Here is a 14,377-nt window from a genome sequence, read left to right as displayed (position 1 = left end):
CTCATGGGATCATCTCACACGGGACCGCACAGACCTTCCCTTCTGTGCCCGCTGCACAGTGGGTGGGAGAGGGGGTGAACGCCAGGGGGGAAGCCATCGCTGGGGGGTCAGAGCAGGAAGGAGACCCAGCGTGGGGTGTATGTCGATCCTTTAATCCCAGAGCAGGCAGGGGGCACAGGCCTGGGGCACCGTGGCCTGCGCTGCAGAGCCAGTTGACGCACCAAGCGGGGCAGCCAAGAGGAAGCAACCAGCGCCACTGCGGTCGCAGAGGTGATTGATCATTTCTGTTCTCTCCCTGCCCCCACCCCATCCGCCCCATTGGAGACCTTCCTCTTCGCAGCGGGAGGAGGGCGGCATTTCACCCTGCAGTGCCTCCCCGCCCCCACTTTGACCTGAGCCTCGCATTCTCTGACCTGCCCTGGGTCACAGAGGTGCACAACCCCGAATTGGTAAACAGGGGAAACCGAGGCACAACAACGCAGTGGCGGGGAAAATTGAACCCCAGAGTCCTGCATCCCACTGGCTAAGCTTCACTTCTTTATCCGGAGAGATAATGGAGCAAAGAATGAAGCAATCAGTTTGCAAACAGCTAAAAGAAAATAAGGTGATAAGTAACAGTCAGCACAGATTTGCCAAGAACAAATGATGTCAAACCAACCCGATAGCTTCCTTTGACAGAGTAACAAACCTTGTGGGTGGGGGGGAAGCGGTAGATGTGGTATATCTTGACTTAAGCAAGGCTTTTGAACTGTCTTGCCTGAACTTCTCTTAAACAAACTAGGGAAATACAACCTAGATGGAGCTACTATAAGGTGGGTGCAAAACTGGTCGTAAAACCATTTTCAGAGAGTAGTTATCAGTGGTTCACAGCCATGCAGGAAGGGCATCACGCGTGGGGTTCCACAGGGCTCAGTTCTGGGTCCGGTTCTGTTCAATATTTTCATCAGTGATTTCGATAAAGGCATAGAGAGTACACTTACTGCAGACAATACCAAGGAGTGCTGCGGAAAGGGATCTGGGGGTCATAGCGGACCACAAGCTAAATATGAGTTGTAGGATGGGCTCCGGCCCAGTCCAGTCCTGGCAGCCCTTCCGCGGGCCCAGGTTCGGCGGAAGGCCACTGCGCCTTCCTATTTCGACAGGGGAATATTAGTTTTTGCAGTCTTTCGCCCCGGCCCTCAGGCAGGGCGGGGCGGGCGAGCAAGGAGTCTTTCGCCCCGGCCCTCAGGCAGGGCGGGCGGGCGAGCGAGCGAGGAGTTTCCGCCCCGGCCCTCAGGCAGGGCGGGGAGGGCGAGCAAGGAGTTAAGTGGGTGTGTAGGACGCTATTCGCTTCTTGGGGGATTGGCCAGGATCGGGGGGAGGGGAGGGGGACGCAGGCCCACCCAACTCCACTGCGTCCCAGCCCAGGGCCCTAGCAGTGGCACGGGTGTTGCCACTCAGTCGGCGGGGCTCCTGCCGCAACATGCCGACTGGGCGTTACCCCTAGTACAGCCATGCCTCTGGCTGTCCCTGGGCTCCTTCCTCCCCAGGTTCCCCGGTACCTGTGTCCGTCGGCTCCTCGGGGTACACCGCCCGGGGTAGGCCAGTCAGTCCTTCGGCGTCCACGGGGGGTAGACTGGGAAGCTCCTCGGTGAGGGGAAGCTCCTCCAGATCGCTGGGCGGGGAATAGGGTTCAGCCTCCGGCAACTCCTCCAGGTTGGGTCCTGCCTCCAGGGGTTGGGTGTCTGGCAGCTCCTCCAAGTCTGAACCAGCTTCCGGGCGGAACTCCCAGCTCGCCGGTTCAGGGGGCTCGTCCCAGCCGCTGCGGGCCTGTGGATGGGCCCAGCGTTTTGGGCTTGCAGGCCTCGACCAGTCCAGGGGGCCCGGAGGCCCGACCCAGGCCTTCGAGATGGCTTGCCGGCGTCGCTCCAGGGGCTTCAAGGCTGGGAGAGGCTTATCTGAGGCGGAGGCCGGGCGTGGTTCAGCCCCTGGCTGCAGCCGGCGAGGCCGTGCATCTGCCTCCGCCGGCAGCCTTCTCCTTTCTGAGCTGCAGGGCCTGCTTTTTAAGGCTGCCGCCCTCCCTAAGGCTCCGCCCCCCTGCTGCCGGGTTGGCCGCCCGGCCGGACCTATCGGGGCCCAGCTGCCTGGTTGCCGGGCAGACTGCCGGCGGGTCTAGAGTCTGATTGGGTGCCTGCGGCCCTTCCGCGGGCCCAGGCTCAGAGGAAGGCCACTGCACCTTCCTACACGAGTCAATAGTGTAATTCTATTGCAAAAAAAGCAAACATGACTCTGGGATGTGTTAGCAGGAGTGTTGTATGTAACACATGAGTGGTAATTCTTCCGCTCTGCTCCGCGCTGATTAGACCTCAGCTGGAGAATTGGGTCCAGTTCTGGGTGCCACATTTCAGGAAAGACGTGGGCAAATTGGAGAAAGTCCAGAGAAGAGCAACAAAAAGGATTAAAGGGCTAGAAAACAGGACCTATGAGCCAAGACTGAAAGACCTGGGTTTGTTTCACCTGGAGAAGAGCAGACAGAGGGGACGTGATAACTGCTTTCAAGTACATAAAAGGTCTTTACAATGAGGAGGGAGAAAAATTGTTCTTCTTAACCGCTGAGGACAGGACAAGCAGCAATGGGCTTAAACAGCAGCTAGGGCGGTTTAGGTTGGACATTAGGAAAAACTTCCTGACTGTCAGGGTTAATCACTGGAATAAATTGCCCGGGGAGGTTGTGGAAGCTCCATCCTTGGATATTGTTAAGAGCAGGTTAGACAAACACCTGTCAGGGAGAGTCAAGATATCACTTAGTCCTGCCCTGAGTGCAGGGGACTGGACCAAATGACCTCTCGAGGTCCCTTCCAGCCCTGCGATACTATGGAGGCTTGGGGGCAGAGGCACAAGGAGGGCCATTCTCACTGGCCGGGAAAGGGCTGGGTTGGGCACGGGAGCCGTGATCAGGCAGGGATGTTGCTCTACACCACGGCCTCTGAATTTCCTCCGCTCTGCTGTGCCATGGAGCTGGGGGAAGTCGGCATGGAATAGACGGTAATGCTCGCCTAGGAAAGAAAAGCCAGAGGTTCGTGTCAGCCAGGGGGTGTTGTGCTTCCAGGAACTCGGTGGGAGGCTGAGAAAGGGGGCACTGCCTCTCCACGATCTTTCCAAGGAGTTGCACCCTACCCTGGAATCTGCATCCTCTTCTCTCTCGCCCCTTTCCTGGGGGTTTCGACCCACTAGGGGCTTCCCCCTAGGGGGGCTGGGCAGAGCCGCCCAGTTGTGGGTCGCCCGCTAGACCCGTCCATCACGGCTCCGTTCCTGCAGAACTAATCACATAACAGATCAGCCGCCCCGGCCCCCAGCACCTGGTCTCCCCGGGGACAAGGAGGGTGAATGTCTCCTCCACGCCGCATTTCCCACCTTTAACCCCTAGGGGGTGACCTCACCTTAGAGTTACCCACAAGGAAGCCAGAGTCTGGCATTCAGAAATTCCTCTTTTAAAGGGGAGGTGCCCATCAGACCCCTCCTGTCCCATGCACCAGGGGAAGCCAGTGCCCCACCCCCCGACCCCAGTGTTCCAGACCCCATGGCCCCCACCTGTGGTGTACTTGTCTCCATCCCACGTGGGGCGCCTGGGTGGGCGTTACTTACCTCTACCAGCCCCGGAGGGTATGTTAATGTATACAGGCCTGGAAGAAAGAAAGCCAAAGATCAGTGGTGGGGCAGGTTGCGCTGGGGGTTCTGGTCCCAGGGCAGGAAGCTCTAGGATCATTGGAGCAATGGGCCTGGGGATAGAGTAGGTGGGTGGGCGAGGCGAGGTTTATGTAGCCCTGAATATGCTGGGCTGCAGCTTTTGTTTTCTGCATTCATCTGTTCTCTCTCATTCATCACCTGCTGCGTCCTTCCTTCGTTTGTTCTTCATTCCCTCCTTTATACAACGTCTCTTCCTTTCATTCATTCATTCATTTCCTCTTTCATACCCTCCATTATTCAACGTCTCTTCCTTTCTTTCTTTCTTTCTTTCTTTCTTTCTCAATATCTCCTCTTCTTTTCTATTCATGCTTCCTTTCTCATATTCACTTATCTGTTCTCTTTTTGATTCCATTTTTCACACTTTTTTCTCTGTCTCTCCACCATCTTTTCTACTTCCTTTCTTCCTTCCTGACCCCTTTCTGTCTCCGTCTTTCGTTCTCTGTCTCACCAGTCTCTCTCTCATCCATTGCCTCTTAAACTCATACATTCCCCCCGTGTTCTCTGTCATTCATTCATGGGCTTGGGAGGATTTGTTCTTCATCAGGAACGAACGGCAAACGTCAATTTTGCCGGACACACGCAAATCAACTCCCCTGAAAAACTCCATCCATGATCATTGTAATTTACATAGAGGCGAAGTAAGAAAAATGCTGCTTGAGAATGTATTAGTTTGCTTTAAGGATATTGACTTTGTATATTGGGACGTGGGCCATTGGAAAATTGTTTGAGTGGCTACCCAGCTGCGGCTGTTTTGCATTTCAACGTCTCCTGTCCTTAAATAATTCATCCAGTCCCCTTCGGAATTTCCCGCCGCTGTGAGATTTTATAGGGAGAGAAACTGGGGGCGGGAAGGGGGCTTAAAAATAACCATCGACATTCCCCATTTAAAGGATAGAACAATGAAAATCGAAATCAGCCAGACCTTCAATGAAGATCCTCCCACCTTGGCCTAGGGGAGATAGGGGCTGTGTCGATTAGATTACAAGAGATTTAACGTTGGGGACCTAGGAAATTTACCCCGGTTACATATCGAGCTGGGGCAGCCGTTCCCGTTCCACCCCCAGATGACGAGGGGGATGGGCCAGGGCAGGCACAGACAGCCTGCGAGGGATGGACAGACCCAGTCCCCGTGGGACGGGGGTGAATCGGTCTGTGGAGTTGGGGTAACTTACTGTGTGGGTGCCGTGACGCCGTCTGCGAAGAGAAGAGGAAATAGAGCAGTTAAACAGGAGGCAGCATGGCCTAGTGGGTAGCTGCCCAGACTGCGAGGTGGGAGCCCTGCGGCTGGCTGACCGGGGAGCAATTTTAGAGCAACGTAGGACATCGTGCTCCAAGCCTGTGGGGCGTGAAACCCACCACCCGAGAAGGGGGGGAGGCTGAGAGCTGAGCCGGTCGCAGTGCATGGTCCCGGAGACAGCTGCTGTTGTCTGCCTGGAGTAAATGCAGGCTGGGGGTTTCCAAAGGGACCCCACGGCTTCTGCGGAGACCGCTGGGCAAAGAGGCAATGGCCTGGCCTGTGTGCAAGCAAAAGACTCAGGCCAAGCGGCCGCCCATCACTGAAAGGACCAGCGCCCTGGCTTTGGACTGGACGAGGCTGGACGCTGGGGTGAGAAATGCCGTGGTGAGGACACGGTAGCGTGTTCATAAAGCATTGGCTCCAGATTGCATCTCATGGGGTCAGAGGATCAGAGAAGATCAGGGTGGGAAGGGACCTCGGGAGGTGTCTAGTCCAACCCCCTGCTCACAGACACAGCCCACCTGAAACGTGCCACCAGCCCACCTATCCGCGGAAGGGGGGATCGGATACTGATCTCCTCTATCAAGCGCTTTGAGCTCTGCACCAGGTGACATCCAGGCATGATCATTAATCAAGGCCTGTTGGATCTCCCCCGACTCCCCAGTCCCAGCTCCCTCGCTCCCAGCAATTCAGGGCCCCTAGGCAGGAGACCCAGCTTCCCCTGCTCATCCTGGTCTTTCACCCCAGAAGTACCTTTATTTCTGCTGCAGAGGCAGATGAAAAGCAGCAAGGGGAACACGGCTGCAGCCCCAACACGCCAGACCGTCAGGTGGATCAGCGGAGGCCGGGCTGCTGACGAGAAGGGGACGGGTGAGCTGCCAGCAAACGAGGGGTGTTTTGCACCCGCTGCCGGCACACAGGGGCAGTTCACCGCACTCCCTCGATGGAGGTGTTTTCTAGCCCTTGGCGGGTCAGACGCAGGAGCCGCACCCCAAGGAGTACGGTCGTAAATCCCGCCAGAGCGAGGGTGACCAGACGGGACGTGTGAAAAATCAGGACAGGGGGTGGCGAGTTAGCAGAGTCCCTGTAAGAAAAAGCCCCGAATATTGGGACAGTCCCCATAAAATCAGGACATCTGGTCGCCATCTGGAGAGCTGGGCTCCGTCTCCCTCCACGCCTCGTGCTCCATCTCCGGGGTGGGAAGACTGGCTCTGATTTCTCCCCCGGGAAGCAGCTTGCCTGGCGATTTGGGGGTGGACGTCCCCACAGGGTTGTCAAGCCAGGCGTGCCGGACCCGGGTGGGCAGACTAGGTGTTTCTCGGCCCCTGCTGGGACTCTTTCACCACACTGCGTCACCTCCGTGGCTTGAGCCGTTTCCACACTGCAAAGGGACCGGGCGTGAACCCGAGTACGGACCCCCACCCCAGCAGGTCCCAGGACCTGGTTCCAGAGCGCTTGCTGACCCGAGTCTGTCTGGACGGAAAAGGGCGGTGGGAGTTCAAACCAGAGTGAGACCTGGGCTTAGTGTGAAGTGTAGACGTACCTTTCCCTGTCACGGTGATGTTCACGGCCTGGCTGCTGGGCGACGGGATCCACCTTCCCGCCACGTTCTCCTCGTACCCGCAGGTGAATTCCCCGGCGCTGTCGGGACCGGCCCACGGGAACCTGAGCACCGAGCCGTCCCTCGTGCCGGTGCCGGGCTGCGTGGTGCTGATCTCAGACCCCGCAGCCCCGGGGACCATCTCAGCTCCATCCTTGTAGAAGTGAAACCTCCGCTCGCTGGCGTCCCCAGGGCCGTGCAGGTGATGTGCAGAGGGAGCCCTTTGCTCACCGCTCCGGTCGGGGGATCCACGCTCAGCGCTGGCCGGGGAGGGGGATCTGAGGGGGCAGCAAAGGGGGGAGGTCAGCAGGGGAAGCAGAGCACTGTGGGGTGAGGAAGGGGTGGCTATACTGTATAATGGGCACTAGGGGGCAGCAGAGGGTGGGGGCAGGGAAGGGGGGCTGTTCTGCACAATGGGTGCTGGGGGGTCCGTACCAATGACACCCAGCGGCACCGGCCGGCTGGGGGGTGATGGGAGGCGTCGCCCCCATAGCTCCGTGTTGTACCCACAGCTGTAGTTCCCGCTGTCGCTGGGGGAGACGTTCAGGACGGCTGGGGGCCCGGACGTCTCCAGCAGGGGGTGCCCGTCTTTGAGCACCGTGTGGGCCCGGGCGAGGTGGGGCCCCGGGGGGAGGAGGCACTCGACAGTCACCGTCTCGCCCGTCACGTAGAGCGGCTGGGGGGGGCTGAGCCGCAGGGCCGGGGGGACCAGTGCCGGGAACACGGTCAGGGAGATGGCGTCGCTGGCATCGGAGGGGACCGGCCACCCCTGGACCAGCTGCGTGTAGACGCAGGAGTAGGACAGGGTGACGTTCCCGCTGCCACGGGCGGGAAGATCCGTCTGCCAGGACGAGGCGTTTCCCGGCCGAGGTCCGAGGGGCTCCCCGGTCTCATAAAACTCGTATTGCGCGGGGGAGGCACCGGGGGGGGCTAAGCACTGAATTTCCACCCTCTCCCCAGACACGTAGGCCGGATAATCCGGAGACACGGACACCGAGGGGCTCCCGGGACGATCTGGGGGGGAAACGAGCATCAGTCTCGGCCTCCCTCTGCAGAGGGTCTCCCAGTGCCCCGGGGGGAGCTGCAGAGGTTTGGCTCTTTGCCCCCCTACACCTGCCAGCGGCTGGTCCAGGGTGTCCTGCCCCCGATGAGCCAAAGCTTTCTCCTCCTTCCCCACCTCCAGCGAGCCCCATCCCTGTTTCTGTGCCCCCTTTGGCTCCTCCGCAGCTGCCCTTTCCCCCTGCCCCAGCCCGCTATGGGGCTCAGTGGGGGGGGTCATTCCCACAGCCACTCCAGGGCGCAGGGCATGGGATGCCAGAGACCCGACCGGGCTCACCCGTCACAGGCACGGAGATGGGCCGGCTCTGCCCGGATGACACCTCCCGCCTGGAGCGCAGGGTCCAGTACGTGCAGACGTAGGGCCCGGCCGGCCCCACGGCAACCCTGAGATCCAGCCGGGCGCCTCCCGTCGGCTCTGGGACCCCATCCGGCTCCAGCCACCCTCGCTGCCCCTGGAATCTGTATCCAGCTGCCTCCTGCCCCCGGGGAGCCTGGCACCGGGGGGTCACCTGCTCTCCCGGGACATACACGGGGTGCCAGGGAGCCAGCGCCAGCCGGGGGGCGGGGGGCGGCTCTGGGGTGGAGGGAGAGGAAGAGAAACAGCTGAGACTGACACCCCCCAGCTCATTAGCCAGTGAGCCCAGAGACGGGGACCTGCCCACCCAGTGCGTCTGGGCCCCCAGTCCGCTCCCTAATTTTCCCCATTCACCCTGCAGCCCAGCTGCCCTGGGGGGCCAGTGCAGAGGTGAGGCTGTGACCATGTCCCACGTCACTGGCCGTGGGGCAGGGTGTAGGAGCAGCTGGGTCCAGACCCCCGGGTCACCTCCCACAGCCCCTCCCCACATCTGTGCATTATGTTCCACTGGCACTTCCTGCTGGTTGGCTCTGGGGGCCATCACGGGGCAGCCAGGGGAGGCTGGGAAGTGATGGGTCAGAAGGGGACAGTGCGGGGGTCCCATGTGGGTCCGGGAGGTGGGAGATCTCGGAGTTGTCCTCGGGCTTGAATAATTCCCGCAGGGCCAGGCCTGTTCTCAGACTGGGTCCCCCGTCCCAGGCGTGTCCCACCAGCCCTGCTCGGCCCCTCACGCCTGCTGGGATCCCTCCTACAGGGGCTGGGCCCGGCTCAGAGCCCCAATCTGGGGTGAGTTCCCATGGGCAGGACCTGGCACTTCACAGGTTAAATCCCCACCCCCCATTTCCATCACTCCCCACTTCTGTCCCGCGTCCGGATCTTTGTCCCCACGCAGGGCGAGGAGGGGCAAGGGGGCAGGGGCCTGGCTGGGAGGTCTCTGGCGTTACAGCCCCGCCACACATCCTGGGACACCAGCCACGGCCTGCGGGAAGCTGAGTGGGGGAGATCAGGAGGGGGGACCCGGACACCTCCCGCGCTCCCCGCCAGCACCTGCAGGACAGCCTCACCCGTCACAGCTACAGCGATGGGCCGGCTCAGCCCGGAGGGGATCTCTCGCCCCGATACCCTGCTCCAGTACCGGCAGGTGTACGGCCCCTCGTCCCCCATCTCAGCCTGGATCTCCAGCTGGGGTCCCCCCCGGCTCGGGGGCAGCTCCTCAGCGACCTGCTCCGGCCGTGCCATGTAGAATCCGTAGCCCGTCACATCCTCATCCCCGGGGGCCGAGCAGCTGAGGTGAACCCGTTCCCCTGGGAGATACACGGCGTGTGGAGGGTCCAGAGAGAGCGTGGGGGCTGGCGGGGGGGCTGGAAGTGAGGCAACAGGGTCAGTGCTGGAGGGAGACCCCCTGGAGTGGGGAGAGGGAGACCCAGAGACTGGATAATCCAGGGCACTGGAGCAGACAAAGTCTAGCGCGCCAACGGCTGGAAGCTGGAACTGGACGAATTCAGGTGCAGGTTTTGAATCGGAGGTGGGAGCGGATTAACCAGCGGGACAATTGATCGATGGGCGTCGGGGGCGAGGGGGAATTTCCATCACTGACCATGTTTCAATGCAGCTGGGCAGGTTCCCTAAAACATCTGAGACGCCCGGCCCGGGGCCCCCTTCCCGGCCTGTAAAACACCCTTCGGGGCGGCACATGCTCCGGACACCCCAGTGGGGACAGGAACTGACTCCTGCTGGGGGGCAGCTGCAACACAGTGGGACAGGATTGCCGGCTGCCCTGGGGTGAGGGGTCCACCAGACCATGCATATGGGGGGCAGAGGGGCCAGGGAGACGGGTGGCAGGATGGGGGTGAGGTTTGCAGGCACGGGGAAGATGTGGGGAAAGTCCGCAGAGAGCTGACACCCCCGTATCACACTGCATCCCCCCCAGGATAAGAGGCCTCACCTCGCACTGATAGAGACACCGGCCGGCTTCCCATGGATAGAATCTCTCGCCCAGATTGCAGGGTCCAGTAACCACAGGTGTAGGGCCCCGCGTTCCCCAACTCGGCCATGATCTCCAGCCGGGCGCCCCCATCCTCAGCGGGGAGCTCCTCCACGATACGCCCCTCCTGGCCCTCGTATAACCTGTATCTCTGCAGCCTCTCACCCTCCGGCGCCAAGTGGGGCATGAACAGCTCTGCAGGGAGAGTGTGGGGGCGCTGGGGAAGCTGGAAGAGAGGCAGCGGGGTCAGTGCAGGGGAAAGACCCTCTGGAGACTGGGAGGGAGCCCCAGGGATAATCCAGGGCACAGGAGCAGACAAAGGTCTGACCTGCCTGGTATATTTGGATCCTAACGCGCCAACGGCTGGAAGCTGGAACTGGACGATTCAGGTACAGGTTTTTAACGGGGGGATTAACCAGGACAATTGATGGAGGGGTGTGGTGGGGGGGGTGTCTCCGTCACTGGCCTTGTTTCAATCCAGTCATGTGGGTTCCCAAGGAGATCTGTGACTCCCGGCCCAGGGCCCCCATCCCAGCCTTGAAACGCCCCATGGGGCAGCTCATGCTCCTGACACCCCAATGGGGCAGAAACTGGTTCCGGCCTGGCCGCTGCTACAACACAGTGGGGCAGGATTGCCGGCTGCCCCAGGAAAGGGGGCATCTGGACACACACATGTGGGGTGGGGGGGAGCCAGGCGGACGGGTGGCTGGATGGAGGGTGGTTTGCAGGCACTGGGAGGGTCCCATGCTGGGGATGTGGGGAGACCCCAGAGAGCTGACACCCCCATATCACACTGCACCCCCCGGGGCCAGGGGCCTCACCTCGCACTGATAGAGACACCGGCCGGCTTCTCTCGGATGGGATCTGTCGCCCGGATTGCAGGGTCCAGTATCCACAGGTGTAGGGCCCAGCATTCCCCATCTTGGCCACAATCTCCAGCCGGGCGCCCCCATCCGGGGCGGGGAGCTCCTCCACAATACGCCTCTCCTGGCCCCGGTAGAACTTGTATCCCTGCAGCCTCTCACCCCCCGGCGCCGAGCACCTGAGTGTCACACGCTCCCCTTGGAGATAGAACGGCTCTGGGGGCTGCAGGGAGAGCGTGGGGGCCACTGGGGGGGCTGGAAGAGAGACAGTGGGGTCAGTGTAGGGAAAAGACCCCCTGGAGACGGGGAGGAAGACCCAGAGCCAGGGCACTGGAGCAGACAATGGTCTGACCTGCCTGGTATGTTTGGATCCTAACGCGCCAATGGCTGGAAGCTGGAACTGGACGAATTCAGGTGCAGGTTTTTAACAGGTGGTGGAGGATTAACCAGCAGGACAATTGCTGCAGGGGTGTGGGGGGGGATATCTCCATCACTGGCCCTGTTTCAATCCAGTCATCTGGGTTCCCCAGGAGATGTGTAACTCCCGGCCCAGGGCCCCCATCCCAGCCTTGAAATGCCCCACGGGATGGCTCATGCTCCTGACACCCCAATGGGGCAGAAACTGGTTACTGCCTGGCCACTGCTGCAACACAGTGGGGCAGGATTGCAGGCTGCCTTGGGCAAGGGGGCATCTGGACACACACATGTGGGGTGGGGGGGCCAGGCAGACGGGTGGCTGGACGGAGGGTGGTTTGCAGGCACTGGGAGCATCCAGGGCTGGGGTGTGGGGGAGACCCCAGAGAGCTGACACCCCCATATCACACTGCAACCCCAGGGCCAGTGGCCTCACCTCGCACTGATAGAGAGACCGGCCGGCTTCTCTCGGATGGGATCTGTCGCCCGGATTGCAGGGTCCAGTACACACAGGTGTAGGGCCCGGCGTTCCCCATCTCAGCCACGATCTCCAGCTGGGCGCCCCCATCCGGGGCTGGGAGCTCCTCCAAGATACTCCCCTCCTGGCCTCGGTAGAACCTGTATGCTTGCAACCTCTCAACCCGCGGCGCCGAGCAACTGAGTGTCACACACTCCCCTGGGAGATAGAACGGCTGTGGGGGGTGCAGGGAGAGCGTGGGGGCGCTGGGGGGCTGGATTGGGGGAGAAGAGATGGAGGGAAGGGGAAATGGGAGGGAGCTTGGATTGAGACATGCCCAGCCAAGGGGCAAAGGATCGCCAAGAGGAGGGGGAGCTGCCCCCACCCAAGGTGAGTTTGCCCCTCCGCACACTCCCGATACCTCCAACAGGCCATCTCTGAACCCCCTTAACACCCAGCCCCCCTTGCACACGCTGACACCAGCACTCAGTCGCTCCATGTGGGGGGCAGGAACCCACTAGCCGTGCTGGGGGGCACCAGGAGGCAGTGCTGTGGGGCTGGCAGAGAGCAATAGTATCTGGGAGCTGAATGCTGAACTCCAAGGATCAGGGGAAAGTGAATTGGGGTGGGGGAACCTCGGACCCTGGGCACCATTGGGGCAGGCTGTGGGGCCCAGGCCTTCAACCTATGGGCAGCACCTGCAGGAATGATCATGGGATGTCACCGTGATCTGGATCAGCTGAGTTGACCTCGTGTTTCCCTGCCCCTGGATCGGCCCCGCCAGCGGGAAGGTAACAAACCAGCTCTTTTTCTGCCTCGGCAAGGGAGACTCACCCAGCACCGTGACATAGGCCGTGTTACTCTCCCTGGATGGGATCTCCTTCCCAGACACACTTCTCCAGTAGCGGCAGGGGTAGGGCCCCTCTTCCCCCGTCTGAGCCCTCAGCTCCAGCCGGGCTGCCCCGCGGGAGATGGGAGCTCCTCCGGGAGCTGGTCCCCTCGTCCCCTGTAGAATCTGTAGCCCGTCACCTCCTCGCCAGCGGGAACGGAGCAGCTGAGCTTAATCTGCTCCCCTTGGTAATACACAGGGTTTGGGGAGCCCAGAGAGAATGTGGGGGCTGGCAAGGGGTCTGGAACAGAGGCAGAGGGGACACATCTGTGGGGGAAGGGAAAAGGTGGAAGGGGCTGGTGAGACCCTGAAAACAATGATAAAATCAGACAACAACCCCTGTCCAGTCACTCCCCCAGCCTGGGAAACAGCACAGGGCAGGTAACCCATGCAACGCATTGTCCTTCACCAGCCCGACATCCTGCCGGTGCAGTCCCGCCTGCCACCACTGGGGGGTCACGGTGAATCTGGGGCTGCAGTGCCGCCTGCAACCACTGGGGGGAACAGTGGGTCTGGGGATGCAGTACCACCAGGTGCCACTGGGGGGCTGGAGAGGAACGGAGTGGATTGGTGGGTTTTGGGCGCGGGGGGGCGTCTCATCTGCAGCCCCACCATTTCTCTAGGGAACCAGCTGGCGTTTGTGGCCACGAGAGAGACCCCCACCCCCCACCCCACATGCCACGGGAACGGGGCCTCACCCATCACTTCAATGGAGACGGGGTCGCTCTCGCGGGACGGGCTCTCCTGGCCGCCCTGCTCCACCCAGTACCGGCAGGTGTATTTGCCCGCCTGCTCCGGCCCCAGGCTGGGGATCTGGTAGCTGCGGGAGGTCTCGGAGGAGGCCCCGACACGCACGGGATCCGTGCCATGGAAGAACCAGAAGCCCAGCCGGCCGGCCAGCAGCGGGGCCAAGCACGTCAGGGTGACGGTGTCGCCGGCCTGGAACCGGGGACCCGGCGGGTGCAGCCGCAGAATTGGGTGTAAGGATTTCCTTGGCCCAGAGCCCTCTGGGGATCGAGGGGGAGGGGGTTAGATCTGGGGGCACAGCGGGGACACAGGGTTGGATCCGGGGGCACAGAGGGGGTGTGGGCGGCGGCTGGGGAGCAGATCCAGGGATGAACCAGGGGAACAAAGGAGTCGGGGGGTAGATCCGAGGGCACAGAGACGTCTGGACACACAGTGAGTCCAACGCAGATGCCCCAACCCGCCCAGCGGGGTAGCCCCAGATCCCCACCCAGCCTCACGTCTCCCCGGCCCCATGCCCCGACCCGCTGCCAGGGGATCCTTCCTCCCGGCTGTGCCAGGAAATCACGGCCCGGGGGCAGTGCCAGGTTCAACGGTGCCATCCCGGTGCCCGGTCTGTGCCGCAGCCTCAGCCTGCACCCTCGGGCACGGCTCCCCCCAGGCCAAGGGTCCCAGCCGTGCACAGGCCAGGGGCAGGAGACCCTCAGGGTCTGGCTGTGGGCAGCCGCCCCAGGAGAGAGGAAAGGCCCCGTGCCCCCTTCCCTGCCCCGACCCAGCCCGTCCCCCCCTTCCAACTCCCTGCACAGACCAGGGGATGACTCGGGTCCCTCGGACGACGCCAGCCAGGGGAGGATCTGCAGCCAGGCTGTAAGAGGGGAGAGAACCGGGGGGTGAGCGCTGTGGGGTGGGACGGGTGCTGGGGGGCAGAAGGGAGAGGTGTGGGGCAAAGAACTCTGGGTACCAGATTTACAAACGACCCCATTGTGTTGTGGGAAGAAGAAGAAAGGAAGCAGGTCAGTTGGTCGGGAACCAGTCCTGGCTGGCCCCAA

At 61.6% G+C, this 14,377-nt stretch overlaps 1 protein-coding gene across 1 annotated transcript; it reads right to left on the bottom strand.

The window, feature by feature from the left end:
- Positions 1 to 1,482: 1,482 nt before the first annotated feature.
- On the bottom strand, positions 1,483 to 13,930 carry LOC137143401 (Fc receptor-like protein 5). The gene is given in 15 exon segments (XM_067533156.1): positions 1,483 to 1,937; positions 3,625 to 3,662; positions 4,899 to 4,920; positions 5,717 to 5,812; positions 6,507 to 6,758; positions 6,761 to 6,841; positions 6,999 to 7,577; positions 7,900 to 8,196; positions 9,042 to 9,338; positions 9,923 to 10,156; positions 10,783 to 11,079; positions 11,675 to 11,914; positions 12,530 to 12,652; positions 13,283 to 13,523; positions 13,829 to 13,930. Coding segments are annotated over 15 exon segments (3,354 nt in total).
- Between the last annotated feature and the right edge of the window lie 447 nt (positions 13,931 to 14,377).

The sequence above is a fragment of the Emydura macquarii genome, unplaced genomic scaffold, assembly GCF_026122565.2.
Source record: "Emydura macquarii macquarii isolate MOO-44397 ecotype Brisbane River unplaced genomic scaffold, CSIRO-AGI_Emac_v2 contig_3322, whole genome shotgun sequence".
In the NCBI taxonomy this organism is placed as follows: Eukaryota; Metazoa; Chordata; order Testudines; family Chelidae; genus Emydura; species Emydura macquarii.
The sequence above is the reverse complement of the archived record's forward strand: the minus strand, read 5'-3'. Positions and strand labels throughout refer to the sequence as shown.